The following is a 14,574-nucleotide window of genomic DNA, read 5'->3' as shown; positions in this document are numbered from 1 at the left end:
AAGATTTTATAACTAATCCAAGATAACCCACAGCCTATCGTTTCAAACGGAAACAAAGTAGTCACAGTGGGCAGAACAAGCAAGGAGGTGGGCAGAGCCAAGCACGATTTAGCGCGAACCTATTGGTTCGTTCTGTCAATCATTTGCATATTTCCGTTAGAGAGCGCCTACTCTGCGATGTGCGCTTGTGCCTTTGCGCCCCTTCTAAACAATGCGAATTTTAAAAAAGTCTAACCGGGTAAAGTCTGTCGTAACATATTTTAGTTTTTGGAAAAGAAAACTGTGTTGAGATTAAATATTTTTAAATATTTATTTCATCCAATCTTCTCCCCACTGATTGTGGTATTGGCCATATTTGGTAGTGAGGGGAAATGCCGGGCGGAAGCTTCAAATAGATACATCCGGTGAAATATTTGTCTCATTGTTCTATCTGTGGTAAAAACCTTTTTGGCTTCGCGTCTTCACGGCCGTGTCCACATCTGGGAGGGTCACCCGGGTCGATGCAGCGACAAGACGGGAAGTGGATGAACTTGCGCCACTAAACGATATATTTTCACAGGTATTCTTGCTAAATGTACATGCGTTTAGCTACATACACACAGTTATAACTTAAATGAGAAGAGTTTTGGGTCAGTTTTGAAGAACTGCCGTGAGAACAGTTCGTTTGTTTCCTTGCTAGATAGAAGTAACGTTAGCTAATGTAGCTAGTTAGACATACATATTTTAGCTAACGGTAGCTAGCTAGCTAACCGTATGTAGTTAGTAGCTAACCTCATGCGTATACAAACAACAATATAACAAAGTAGCTAATATATTTACATTTGTGTCTGAAGTAGCTACGTTGGCTAGCCACTTGTTCGCCAGAGCAGTTAGCTAGTTGTGAACAGAGCCATGTGTACGGAAAGGCTCCATCCTAAACAAGGCTAGCTTGCTAGCAAAACAATGGACTGGATATGGCAGGTGTTTGTTGATAGCCACGCAACGCATGTATTGACAACCCACGCCCCCCCACAAACACACAAAACAGTGGCGATTTTAGCATGTCAGTCTTGGTTGGCAAACTAATTTTTTTATTTTCTTTTTTTAGGTACATGTCAGCGAAGCCAGTACACAATACAACACATTATTTACACTATAACGGTGACGAACGGTGCCCACCAACTGTTAGGGTATACATAAAGCTGTCCCAACAGCAGACCTTTTTTTGTTCAGCACCATGGAGTGAATCCTTACCACTGCTACATCTTAATATCAGCAGAGCTCTTTCTGGCAGTGAAACAGTTAGTTCAGCTTCATTTACTGCATTTGAAAGAAACATAGCTGATATGGCTGACTTGTTTAAACAAATGTGGTTTCTACTGTCAATTGAGATGTACAAACTATGGCATAAGGGGATGAGGAGCAGATAAGAGGCCATCTGTAATTTCTATTAAGACATTCATGGCCGAGCTAGGACGGACGTAGTCACTATAACTAGTTGTTCAGCACTTTTGAAATGTACAGTGACAATATTCAGAACATGAGCCGTTCTTACAGTATTCTCCCGGTACACCAAGTCATAACTGCGGGATAAATAAAGGGGGCTTATAAGCAGACATTGAAAGCTCTTACAATATTCCGTGATTACGTTTATCTTAAACAGGCGATAGGCTACATGTGCACCACCAATTCAGAACAGTAGGCTAAGTTATGAGGGGGAAAGTGACCAAATTATTAGGGTGAGGCACATGTGCTACTAATAGCTTACTACACAACATACACTTAGTATTACTATCTTAGCTACAGTATACATATCTCCCTGGCATATTACATCATATATGCAGCAGCATACAATGCATATTTGGACTCACCTTGTTGTGCTGTGCTCACTTGAACAGGAAGGGCAAATTTTGTCAGCAAATTGTGGCATTCTCTTCCCAAGACAATTGTGAACTCTGGGGGCGACACAATGTTGAATCATGACGTCAGGGATCTTCAGGTTGGAGATCTAGAAAGAGGCCATAGTTCCCGACTTGGAATACCGAGTCGGAAGACCGTTTTCTTCCCCAGAGTTCCCAGAAGTCATGCAGGATTGACAGCATGACCAATGTTCTCAATCTTTTCTGGCTGATGGTGTTGCATGTGAATGTTTATCCTGTTAAGCTTGGAAAAGAGACCCTTACACACAGCAGTGTATTGATTGCTTTGCAGTTAGCCACTGATTCCTTCCAAACCACTCCGCTTTTGAATTTGCGATTTCCAACTTGTTGTGTAATGTTTGTCCAATGGCCGATGAGCTAAGATTGTGAAAGTATGATGTTGACGTGATCAGCCCAATCAAAGCTACGGTAGATATAGTGTGATTTGACCTCATTTTATCTGTGGCCAATGACCTTGAGCGTTCTTTGATGGGCACTTTTAATGTAACTATGGCAGCACCCAAGGGGCTTGAATGTTCGAGCTCTACCCTTAGAGTTTGCAGTGATGGGGTGTCCCCATGAGTGACAGAACACTGAGCCAATCACGGCACAACTAGAGAACATTACCAACCCCTATGCTCTGTTTTTTTTTCTGCATTGCTGCCAACCACCACCACCACAGAAAGCACGGATCTAGGCTGAAACACCTGTATTTTGGAGCTGCCTTACTCAAGAAAACAAAAAGAGACCATGTTTATATGCGGCTTTATTAACTCAATTATTATTATTTTTTTTTACATTGTTTTCAAACTGACATGTGACACATTAATGCCAAAATAACAAGCAAAACAATAAAATAATAAACTAAATAAACTAATAATAAACTAAAATAATAAACTAAATAAACTAAAACAAATAAATAAACAAATAAACTAAAACAGGTCAAAGCCCTGAATGACAGGTCGCTACTGCGCGCACACACACACACACACACACGCAGACACACACACACGCAGACACACACACACACACACGCAGACACACACGCAGACACACAGACACACACACACGCAGACACACGCAGACACGCACACACAGACACGCAGACACACACACGCAGACACACACACACGCAGACACACACACACGCAGACAGACACACAGACACACACACACACACACACACAGCTAGTTAGCAAACTACTAAGGTTCGTCTGATGAATCAGGCTTGTAATACACAATGAATTGGTATACATCCTGAAACTAGGTAAAGTTAATTGTATATTTGATATTCGGTTTTTACCTCAGTGGTAAACTGAACCATATTACAGGGCCTTCAGAAAGTATTCACACCCCTGGACTTTTTCCACATTTTGTTGTTACAGCCTGAATTTAAAATGGATTACATTGAGATGTTTTGTCAATGGCCTACACACAATACCCCATAATGTCAAAGTTAAATAGTTTTTCGCCATTAAAAAAAAATGTAAATAATAAAAGTTTTTAAAAAGTTGAAATTTCTTGTCAATAAGTATTCAAGCCCTTTGTTATGGTAATCCTAAATAAGTTCAGGAGTCAAAATTAGCATAAGTTGCATGGGTTTTGACCCCACACATAGAATTATCTTTAAGGTCCCTTGGTCGAGCAGTGAATTTCAAACACACAGACCAGGGAGGTTTTCCAATTTCCTCACAAAGAAGGACACCTATTGGTAGCTGGGTAAAAAGCAGACATTGTTTATCCCTTTGAGCATGGTGAAGTTATTAATTACACTGTGGATGGTGTATCAATACACCCAGTCACTACAAAGATACAGGTGTCCTTCCTAACTCAGTTGCTGGAGAGGAAGGAAACCGCTTAGCGATTTCACCATGGAGGTCAATGGTGACTTTAAAACAGTTACAGAGTTTAATGGCTGTTATAGGAGAACACTGAGGATGGATCAACGACATTGTAGTTACTCCACAATATTAACCTAAATGACAGAGTTTAATGGCTGTTATAGGAGAACACTGAGGATGGATCAACGACATTGTAGTTACTCCACAATACTAACCTAAATGACAGAGTGAGAAGAAGGAAACCTGTTACAGATACAAGATATCCCTGGCCTCCCAAAGGGCACTGCGGTCTAAGGCACTGCATCGCTGTGTTGCAGCGTCACTACAGCCTGTGGTTCGATCCTCTACTTGACTAATCGCGCTCTAGCGACTCTTTGTGGCGGGTCGGGCGTCACAACCGGCTGACTTCGGTCGTCAGTTGAACAGCGTTTCCTCTCATTGGTGTTGCTGGCTTCTGGGTTAGGGGAGGGTTTGGCCAGGGGCGGGCTTTACTTGGCACATCGCCCTCTAGCTCCCCCTTGTGGCAGGCCGTGCACCTGCAAGCTGACTCCGGTCATCAGTTGACACATTGGTGCTGCTGGCTACCGGGTTTAAGCGAGCGGGTGTTAAGAAGCGTGGTTAGGCGGGTCATGTTTCGGGGGACGCATGACTCTACCTTCGCCTCTCCTGAGCCCGTTGGGGAGTTGAAGCGATGAGACAAGATAATAATCACGAAATTGAAAAAAATACAAATAAAAGACATACTAATATTCCAAAACATTCTTCCTGTTTGCAACAAGGAACTAAAGTAAAACTACAAAACATGTGACAAAGCAATTGTTCCTGGAGAGAGACCGTCCTGTGGGTTTTCACTCCAGCCCTGTTCCTGGAGAGAGACCGTCCTGTGGGTTTTCCCTCCTACCCTGTTCCTGGAGAGAGACCGTCCTGTGGGTTTTCACTCCAGCCCTGTTCCTGGAGAGAGACCGTCCTGTGGGTTTTCACTCCAGCCCTGTTCCTGGAGAGAGACCGTCCTGTGGGTTTTCCCTCCTACCCTGTTCCTGGAGAGAGACCGTCCTGTGGGTTTTCATTCCAACCCTGTTCTTGGAGAGATACCGTCCTGTGGGTTTGAACTCTAACCCTGTTCCTGGAGAGGGGTTGGAGTTGTTCTCTCCACCAGCTTCTCCACCAGCCCTGCTGTCTGGCTCTAGAGCTGTTCTATCACCAGGTCATCCAAATGGCACCCTATTCCCTATGTAGTGCACTACTGTTAACCACAACTGGCACCCTATTCCCTATGTAGTGGAGTAATTTGTAACAGCAGTGCACTATATATAGGGAAAATTGCCATTTGAGATGTACTCTGAGTCTGGAATTAGGCTAGTGTGAACTCTGTGGACTGGCAGAGTCTGTGCTGTAGGGCTGGCATTCAGGGGAGGCCAGATTGGGTTAGGGTTGGGTGGTGATCTTAAGCATGTTGAGGAAGAGCCAGCTAGACGTGGGCGCTGGGAAAGAGCTGACCTCCGCTCCCGTCTGTCCCAGCTGATGGGGCAGAGATGACCTCCGCTCCCCTCTGTCCCAGCTGATGGGGCAGAGATGACCTCCGCTCCCCTCTGTCCCAGCTGATGGGGCAGAGATGACCTCCGCTCCCGTCTGTTCCAGCTGATGGGGCAGAGATGACCTCCGCTCCCCTCTGTCCCAGCTGATGGGGGCAGATACGACCTCCGCTCCCCTCTGTCCCAGCTGATGTGGCAGAGATGACCTCCGCTCCTCTCTGTCCCAGCTGATGGGGGCAGAGATGACCTCCGCTCCCCTCTGTCCCAGCTGATGGGGCAGAGATGACCTCCGCTCCCGTCTGTTCCAGCTGATGGGGCAGAGATGACCTCCGCTCCCCTCTGTCCCAGCTGATGGGGGCAGATACGACCTCCGCTCCCCTCTGTCCCAGCTGATGTGGCAGAGATGACCTCCGCTCCTCTCTGTCCCAGCTGATGGGGGCAGAGATGACCTCCGCTCCCCTCTGTCCCAGCTGATGGGGGCAGAGCTGACCTCCGCTCCCCTCTGTCCCAGCTGATGGGGACAGAGATGACCTCCGCTCCCCTCTGTCCCAGCTGATGGGGCAGAGATGACCTCCGCTCCCCTGTGTCCCAGCTGATGGGGCAGAGATGACCTCCGCTCCCCTCTGTCCCAGCTGATGGGGGCAGAGATGACCTCCGCTCCCCTCTGTCCCAGCTGATGGGGACAGAGATGACCTCCGCTCCCCTCTGTCCCAGCTGATGGGGCAGAGATGACCTCCGCTCCCCTCTGTCCCAGCTGATGGGGACAGAGATGACCTCCGCTCCCCTCTGTCACCCGCTGATGGGACAGAGATGACCTCCGCTCCCCTCTGTCCCAGCTGATGGGGCAGAGATGACCTCCGCTCCCCTCTTTCCCAGCTGATGGGGCAGAGATGACCTCCGCTCCCCTCTGTCCCAGCTGATGGGGCAGAGATGACCTCCGCTCCCCTCTGTCCCAGCTGATGGGCCTTTGCCAGTCAAGTCTCATATACACACACACACTCCGCTGGGGCTTTGGGCAGTCAGAGGATAGCTGGTCACTGGCAGCAGTCCTGCATGCTTGTACGTAACATAATATAGTCCACATGTATTTGGGCAGCTGACGTTTATATATATATTATATCTATGTTATACAAACAATTTGCACAGTGTCAGTTCAGTCAGTGAAGCTTTTTAGACTGTTTTCAATAATTCTCCTTTTCAATTTTTCTCTCCCAACAGTACGTAATGGCCTGATTTAATAAAAAACCCATCACCAATATCCACCATGGGGAGGGAAAGGAAGTGCATTCTCTGTCAGATCGTTTACGGCTCCAAACAGGTAAAAAACCTTTTCAAAGCCTCCTGGAAAGAAATCGAGTCATATAAAACATTTTTTATAGCGCTTTTCTAAAACCTAAAGACGGCGCTTTCATCACCATGACCTTTTTGTTGTGATAAATATCATGTCGTCTTTAGGTGTGAATGGCTTGTTGTGATAAATATCATGTCTTCTTTAGGTGTGAATGGTTTGTTTGTTGTGATAAATATCATGTCTTCTTTAGGTGTGAATGGTTTGTTTGTTGTGATAAATATCATGTCTTCTTTAGGTGTGAATGGTTTGTTTGTTGTGATAAATATCATGTCTTTAGGTGTGAATGGTTTGTTGTGATAAATATCATGTCTTTAGGTGTGAATGGTTTGTTTGTTGTGATAAATATCATGTCTTTAGGTGTGAATGGCTTGTTGTGATAAATATCATGTCGTCTTTAGGTGTGAATGGTTTGTTTGTTGTGATAAATATCATGTCGTCTTTAGGTGTGAATGGTTTGTTGTGATAAATATCATGTCTTCTTTAGGTGTGAATGGTTTGTTGTGATAAATATCATGTCTTTAGGTGTGAATGGTTTGTTTGTTGTGATAAATGTCATGTCTTCTTTAGGTGTGAATGGTTTGTTTGTTGTGATAAATATCATGTCTTTAGGTGTGAATGGTTTGTTGTGATAAATATCATGTCTTTAGGTGTGAATGGTTTGTTGTGATAAATATCATGTCTTTAGGTGTGAATGGTTTGTGTTCTTGTGTCTCCAGGAGATGGATGAGCATATGAAGAGTATGCTGCATCATCGGGAACTGGAGAACCTTAAGGGCCGGTGAGAACTACTGCTGAACTTACCCTAACTTACCCTAGCTTACCCATGTACTGAACTTACCCTAACTTACCCTAACTTACCCTAGCTTACCCATGTACTGAACTTACCCTAACTTACCCTAGCTTACCCATGTACTGAACTTACCCTAACTTACCCTAACTTACCCTAGCTTACCCATGTACTGAACTTACCCTAACTTACCCTAACTTACCCTAGCTTACCCATGTACTGAACTTACCCTAACTTACCCTAGCTTACCCATGCACTGAACTTACCCTAACTTACCCATGCTTACCCATGCACTGAACTTACCCTAACTTACCCATGCTTACCCATGCACTGAACTTACCCTAACTTACCCATGCACTGAACTTACCCTAACTTACCCATGTACTGAACTTACCCTAACTTAGCCATGTACTGAACTTACCCTAACTTAGCCATGTACTGAACTTACCCTAACTTAGCCATGTACTGAACTTACCCTAACTTAGCCATGTACTGAACTTACCCTAACTTAGCCATGTACTGAACTTACCCTAACTTAGCCATGTACTGAACTTACCCTAACTTAGCCATGTACTGAACTTACCCTAACTTAGCCATGTACTGAACTTACCCTAACTTAGCCATGTACTGAACTTACCCTAACTTAGCCATGTACTGAACTTACCCTAACTTAGCCATGTACTGAACTTACCCTAACTTACCCATCTACTGAACTTACCCTAACTTACCCTAACTTACCCATGTACTGAACCTACCCTAACTTACCATCTACTGAACTTACCCTAACTTACCCTAACTTACCCATGTACTGAACTTACCCTAACTTACCCTAACTTACCCTAACTTAACCTAACTTAACCATCTACAGGTGCACAAATTGTTGCACATTTACCCTCATTTTTCCTGCAGAGCGAGTTGCATTATGTTTTCTTGAGATGAATGAATTCCCACAACAGGAGATGATGCTGCTGTCAAGTCTTGTGATCAGGAAAACCTTCCGGCACTTGACATTGGTCACGCGTGTGATTGGTCACGGGTGTGATTGGTCATGTGTGCCTGGCCTAGCATTATCTGGAAAATGGGTAGGGGCACAGCTGCCTCAACTATGGCATATATTTATATATAGATACAGTCAGACTCGAACAACAGTCTCAGACCAGCTGACTGGAACAACAGGCCCCGACCAACTGACTGGAGCAACAGGCCCTGACCAACTGACTGGAGCAACAGGCCCCGACCAACTGACTGGAGCAACAGGCCCCGACCAACTGATTGGAGCAACAGGCCCCGATCAACTGACTGGAGCAACAGGCCCTGACCAACTGACTGGAGCAACAGGCCCCGACCAGCTGACTGGAGCAACAGGCCCTGACCAATTGACTGGAGCAACAGGCCCCGACCAACTGACTGGAGCAACAGGCCCCGACCAGCTGACTGGAGCAACAGGCCCCGACCAGCTGACTGGAGCAACAGGCCCCGACCAACTGACTGGAGCAACAGGCCCCGACCAACTGACTGGAGCAACAGGCCCCGACCAGCTGACTGGAGCAACAGGCCCCGACCAGCTGACTGGAGCAACAGGCCCCGACCAGCTGACTGGAGCAACAGGCCCCGACCAGCTGACTGGAGCAACAGGCCCCGACCAGCTGACTGGAGCAACAGGCCCCGACCAGCTGACTGGAGCAACAGGCCCCGACCAGCTGACTGGAGCAACAGGCCCCGACCAGCTGACTGGAGCAACAGGCCCCGACCAGCTGACTGGAGCAACAGGCCCCGACCAACTGACTGGAACAACAGGCCCCGACCAACTGACTGGAGCAACAGGCCCCGACCAACTGACTGGAGCAACAGGCCCGGACCGACTGATGACCAACTGACTGGAACAACAGGCCCTGACCAACTGACTGGAGCAACAGGCCCTGACCAACTGACTGGAGCAACAGGCCCTGACCAACTGACTGGAGCAACAGGCCCTGACCAACTGATGACCAACTGACTGGAACAACAGGCCCCGACCAACTGACTGGAACAACAGGCCCTGACCAACTGATGACCAACTGACTGGAACAACAGGCCCCGACCAACTGATGACCAACTGACTGGAACAACAGGCCCTGACCAACTGACTGGAGCAACAGGCCCTGACCAACTGACTGGAGCAACAGGCCCTGACCAACTGACTGGAGCAACAGGCCCTGACCAACTGACTGGAGCAACAGGCCCTGATCCGACTGACTGGAACAACAGGCCCCGACCAACTGATGACCAACTGACTGGAGCAACAGGCCCCGACCAACTGATGACCAACTGACTGGAACAACAGGCCCTGACCAACTGACTGGAACAACAGGCCCCGACCAACTGATGACCAACTGACTGGAACAACTGACTGGAGCAACAGGCCCCGACCAACTGACTGGAGCAACAGGCCCCGACCAACTGACTGGAGCAACAGGCCCCGACCAACTGACTGGAGCAACAGGCCACGACCAACTGATGACCAACTGACTGGAGCAACAGGCCCTGACCGACTGACTGGAACAACAGGCCCCGACCAACTGATGACCAACTGACTGGAACAACAGGCCCTGACCAACTGACTGGAACAACAGGCCCCGACCAACTGATGACCAACTGACTGGAACAACAGGCCCCGACCAACTGATGACCAACTGACTGGAACAACAGGCCCTGACCAACTGACTGGAGCAACAGGCCCCGACCAACTGATGACCAACTGACTGGAGCAACAGGCCCCGACCAACTGATGACCAACTGACTGGAACAACAGGCCCTGACCAACTGACTGGAGCAACAGGCCCCGACCAACTGATGACCAACTGACTGGAGCAACAGGCCCCGACCAACTGACTGGAGCAACGGGCCCTGACCAACTGATGACCAACTGACTGGAACAACAGGCCCCGGCCAACTGATGACCAACTGATGACCAACTGACTGGAGCAACAGGCCCCGACCAACTGATGACCAACTGATGACCAACTGACTGGAGCAACAGGCCCCGACCAACTGACTGGAGCAACAGGCCCCGACCGACTGACTGGAGCAACAGGCCCCGACCGACTGACTGGAGCAACAGGCCCCGACCGACTGACTGGAGCAACAGGCCCCGACCGACTGACTGGAGCAACAGGCCCCGACCTGGAGCAACAGGCCCGACCGACTGACTGGAGCAACAGGCCCCGACCGACTGACTGGAGCAACAGGCCCCGACCGACTGACTGGAGCAACAGGCCCCGACCGACTGACTGGAGCAACAGGCCCCGACCGACTGACTGGAGCAACAGGCCCCGACCGACTGACTGGAGCAACAGGCCCCGACCGACTGACTGGAGCAACAGGCCCCGACCGACTGACTGGAGCAACAGGCCCCGACCGACTGACTGGAGCAACAGGCCCCGACCGACTGACTGGAGCAACAGGCCCCGACCGACTGACTGGAGCAACAGGCCCCGACCGACTGACTGGAGCAACAGGCCCCGACCGACTGACTGGAGCAACAGGCCCCGACCGACTGACTGGAGCAACAGGCCCGACCGACTGACTGGAGCAACAGGCCCCGACCGACTGACTGGAGCAACAGGCCCCGACCGACTGACTGGAGCAACAGGCCCCGACCGACTGACTGGAGCAACAGGCCCCGACCGACTGACTGGAGCAACAGGCCCCGACCTGGAGCACTGACTGGAGCAACAGGCCCCGACCAACTGACTGGAGCAACAGGCCCCGACCAACTGACTGGAGCAACAGGCCCCGACCAACTGTCTGGAGCAACAGGCCACGACCAACTGATGACCAACTGACTGGAGCAACGGGCCTCGACCAACTGATGACCAGCTGACTGGAGCAACAGGCCCCGACCAACTGACTGGAGCAACAGGCCCCGACCAACTGACTGGAACAACAGGCCCTGACCAACTGACTGGAGCAACAGGCCCTGACCAACTGACTGGAGCAACAGGCCCCGACCAACTGACTGGAGCAACAGGCCCCGACCAACTGTCTGGAGCAACAGGCCACGACCGACTGACTGGAGCAACAGGCCCCGACCGACTGACTGGAGCAACAGGCCCCGACCAACTGACTGGAGCAACAGGCCCCGACCAACTGACTGGAGCAACAGGCCCCGACCAACTGACTGGAGCAACAGGCCCCGACCAACTGACTGGAGCAACAGGCCCCGACCAACTGACTGGAGCAACAGGCCCCGACCAACTGTCTGGAGCAACAGGCCACGACCAACTGATGACCAACTGACTGGAGCAACGGGCCTCGACCAACTGATGACCAGCTGACTGGAGCAACAGGCCCCGACCAACTGACTGGAGCAACAGGCCCCGACCAACTGACTGGAACAACAGGCCCTGACCAACTGACTGGAGCAACAGGCCCTGACCAACTGACTGGAGCAACAGGCCCCGACCAACTGACTGGAGCAACAGGCCCCGACCAACTGTCTGGAGCAACAGGCCACGACCAACTGATGACCAACTGACTGGAGCAACGGGCCTCGACCAACTGATGACCAGCTGACTGGAGCAACAGGCCCCGACCAACTGACTGGAGCAACAGGCCCCGACCAACTGACTGGAACAACAGGCCCTGACCAACTGACTGGAGCAACAGGCCCTGACCAACTGACTGGAGCAACAGGCCCTGACCAACTGACTGGAGCAACAGGCCCTGACCAACTGATGACCAACTGACTGGAACAACAGGCCCCGACCAACTGATGACCAACTGACTGGAACAACAGGCCCTGACCAACTGACTGGAGCAACAGGCCCTGACCAACTGACTGGAGCAACAGGCCCTGACCAACTGACTGGAGCAACAGGCCCTGACCAACTGACTGGAGCAACAGGCCCTGACCAACTGACTGGAGCAACAGGCCCTGATCCGACTGACTGGAACAACAGGCCCCGACCAACTGATGACCAACTGACTGGAGCAACAGGCCCCGACCAACTGATGACCAACTGACTGGAACAACAGGCCCTGACCAACTGACTGGAACAACAGGCCCCGACCAACTGATGACCAACTGACTGGAACAACTGACTGGAGCAACAGGCCCCGACCAACTGACTGGAGCAACAGGCCCCGACCAACTGACTGGAGCAACAGGCCCCGACCAACTGACTGGAGCAACAGGCCCCGACCAACTGACTGGAGCAACAGGCCACGACCAACTGATGACCAACTGACTGGAGCAACAGGCCCTGACCGACTGACTGGAACAACAGGCCCTGACCAACTGACTGGAACAACAGGCCCCGACCAACTGATGACCAACTGACTGGAACAACAGGCCCCGACCAACTGATGACCAACTGACTGGAACAACAGGCCCTGACCAACTGACTGGAGCAACAGGCCCCGACCAACTGATGACCAACTGACTGGAGCAACAGGCCCCGACCAACTGATGACCAACTGACTGGAGCAACAGGCCCCGACCAACTGATGACCAACTGACTGGAGCAACAGGCCCCGACCAACTGATGACCAACTGACTGGAGCAACAGGCCCCGACCGACTGACTGGAGCAACAGGCCCCGACCGACTGACTGGAGCAACAGGCCCCGACCGACTGACTGGAGCAACAGGCCCCGACCGACTGACTGGAGCAACAGGCCCCGACCGACTGACTGGAGCAACAGGCCCCGACCGACTGACTGGAGCAACAGGCCCGACCGACTGACTGGAGCAACAGGCCCCGACCGACTGACTGGAGCAACAGGCCCCGACCGACTGACTGGAGCAACAGGCCCCGACCGACTGACTGGAGCAACAGGCCCGACCGACTGACTGGAGCAACAGGCCCCGACCGACTGACTGGAGCAACAGGCCCGACCGACTGACTGGAGCAACAGGCCCCGACCGACTGACTGGAGCAACAGGCCCCGACCGACTGACTGGAGCAACAGGCCCCGACCGACTGACTGGAGCAACAGGCCCGACCGACTGACTGGAGCAACAGGCCCGACCGACTGACTGGAGCAACAGGCCCGACCGACTGACTGGAGCAACAGGCCCCGACCGACTGACTGGAGCAACAGGCCCGACCGACTGACTGGAGCAACAGGCCCGACCGACTGACTGGAGCAACAGGCCCCGACCGACTGACTGGAGCAACAGGCCCCGACCGACTGACTGGAGCAACAGGCCCCGACCGACTGACTGGAGCAACAGGCCCCGACCGACTGACTGGAGCAACAGGCCCCGACCGACTGACTGGAGCAACAGGCCCCGACCGACTGACTGGAGCAACAGGCCCCGACCGACTGACTGGAGCAACAGGCCCCGACCGACTGACTGGAGCAACAGGCCCCGACCAACTGACTGGAGCAACAGGCCCTGACCAACTGATGACCAACTGACTGGAACAACAGGCCCCGACCAACTGACTGGAACAACAGGCCCTGACCAACTGATGACCAACTGACTGGAACAACAGGCCCCGACCAACTGATGACCAACTGACTGGAACAACAGGCCCTGACCAACTGACTGGAGCAACAGGCCCTGACCAACTGACTGGAGCAACAGGCCCTGACCAACTGACTGGAGCAACAGGCCCTGACCAACTGACTGGAGCAACAGGCCCTGACCAACTGACTGGAGCAACAGGCCCTGATCCGACTGACTGGAACAACAGGCCCCGACCAACTGATGACCAACTGACTGGAGCAACAGGCCCCGACCAACTGATGACCAACTGACTGGAACAACTGACTGGAGCAACAGGCCCCGACCAACTGACTGGAGCAACAGGCCCCGACCAACTGACTGGAGCAACAGGCCCCGACCAACTGACTGGAGCAACAGGCCCCGACCAACTGACTGGAGCAACAGGCCCCGACCAACTGACTGGAGCAACAGGCCACGACCAACTGATGACCAACTGACTGGAGCAACAGGCCCTGACCGACTGACTGGAACAACAGGCCCCGACCAACTGACTGGAACAACAGGCCCCGACCAACTGATGACCAACTGACTGGAACAACTGACTGGAGCAACAGGCCCCGACCAACTGACTGGAGCAACAGGCCCCGACCAACTGACTGGAGCAACAGGCCCCGACCAACTGACTGGAGCAACAGGCCCCGACCAACTGACTGGAGCAACAGGCCACGAC

The 14,574-nt window shown here is 51.6% G+C and overlaps 1 protein-coding gene across 1 annotated transcript in view; it reads left to right on the top strand.

Moving 5' to 3' along the window:
* Positions 1–451: 451 nt before the first annotated feature.
* The window catches only part of znf106a (zinc finger protein 106a), a 65,824-nt gene continuing 51,701 nt past the window's right edge, over positions 452–14,574 (top strand). Inside the window, 3 exon segments of the mRNA XM_065025940.1 lie at positions 452–559; positions 6,490–6,589; positions 7,339–7,400. Coding sequence (XP_064882012.1) covers positions 6,536–6,589; positions 7,339–7,400 — 116 coding nt within the window. The 5' untranslated portion in view covers positions 452–559; positions 6,490–6,535.

The sequence above is a fragment of the Oncorhynchus nerka genome, linkage group LG12, assembly GCF_034236695.1.
Source record: "Oncorhynchus nerka isolate Pitt River linkage group LG12, Oner_Uvic_2.0, whole genome shotgun sequence".
Classification (NCBI taxonomy): Eukaryota; Metazoa; Chordata; class Actinopteri; order Salmoniformes; family Salmonidae; genus Oncorhynchus; species Oncorhynchus nerka.
The sequence above is the reverse complement of the archived record's forward strand: the minus strand, read 5'-3'. Positions and strand labels throughout refer to the sequence as shown.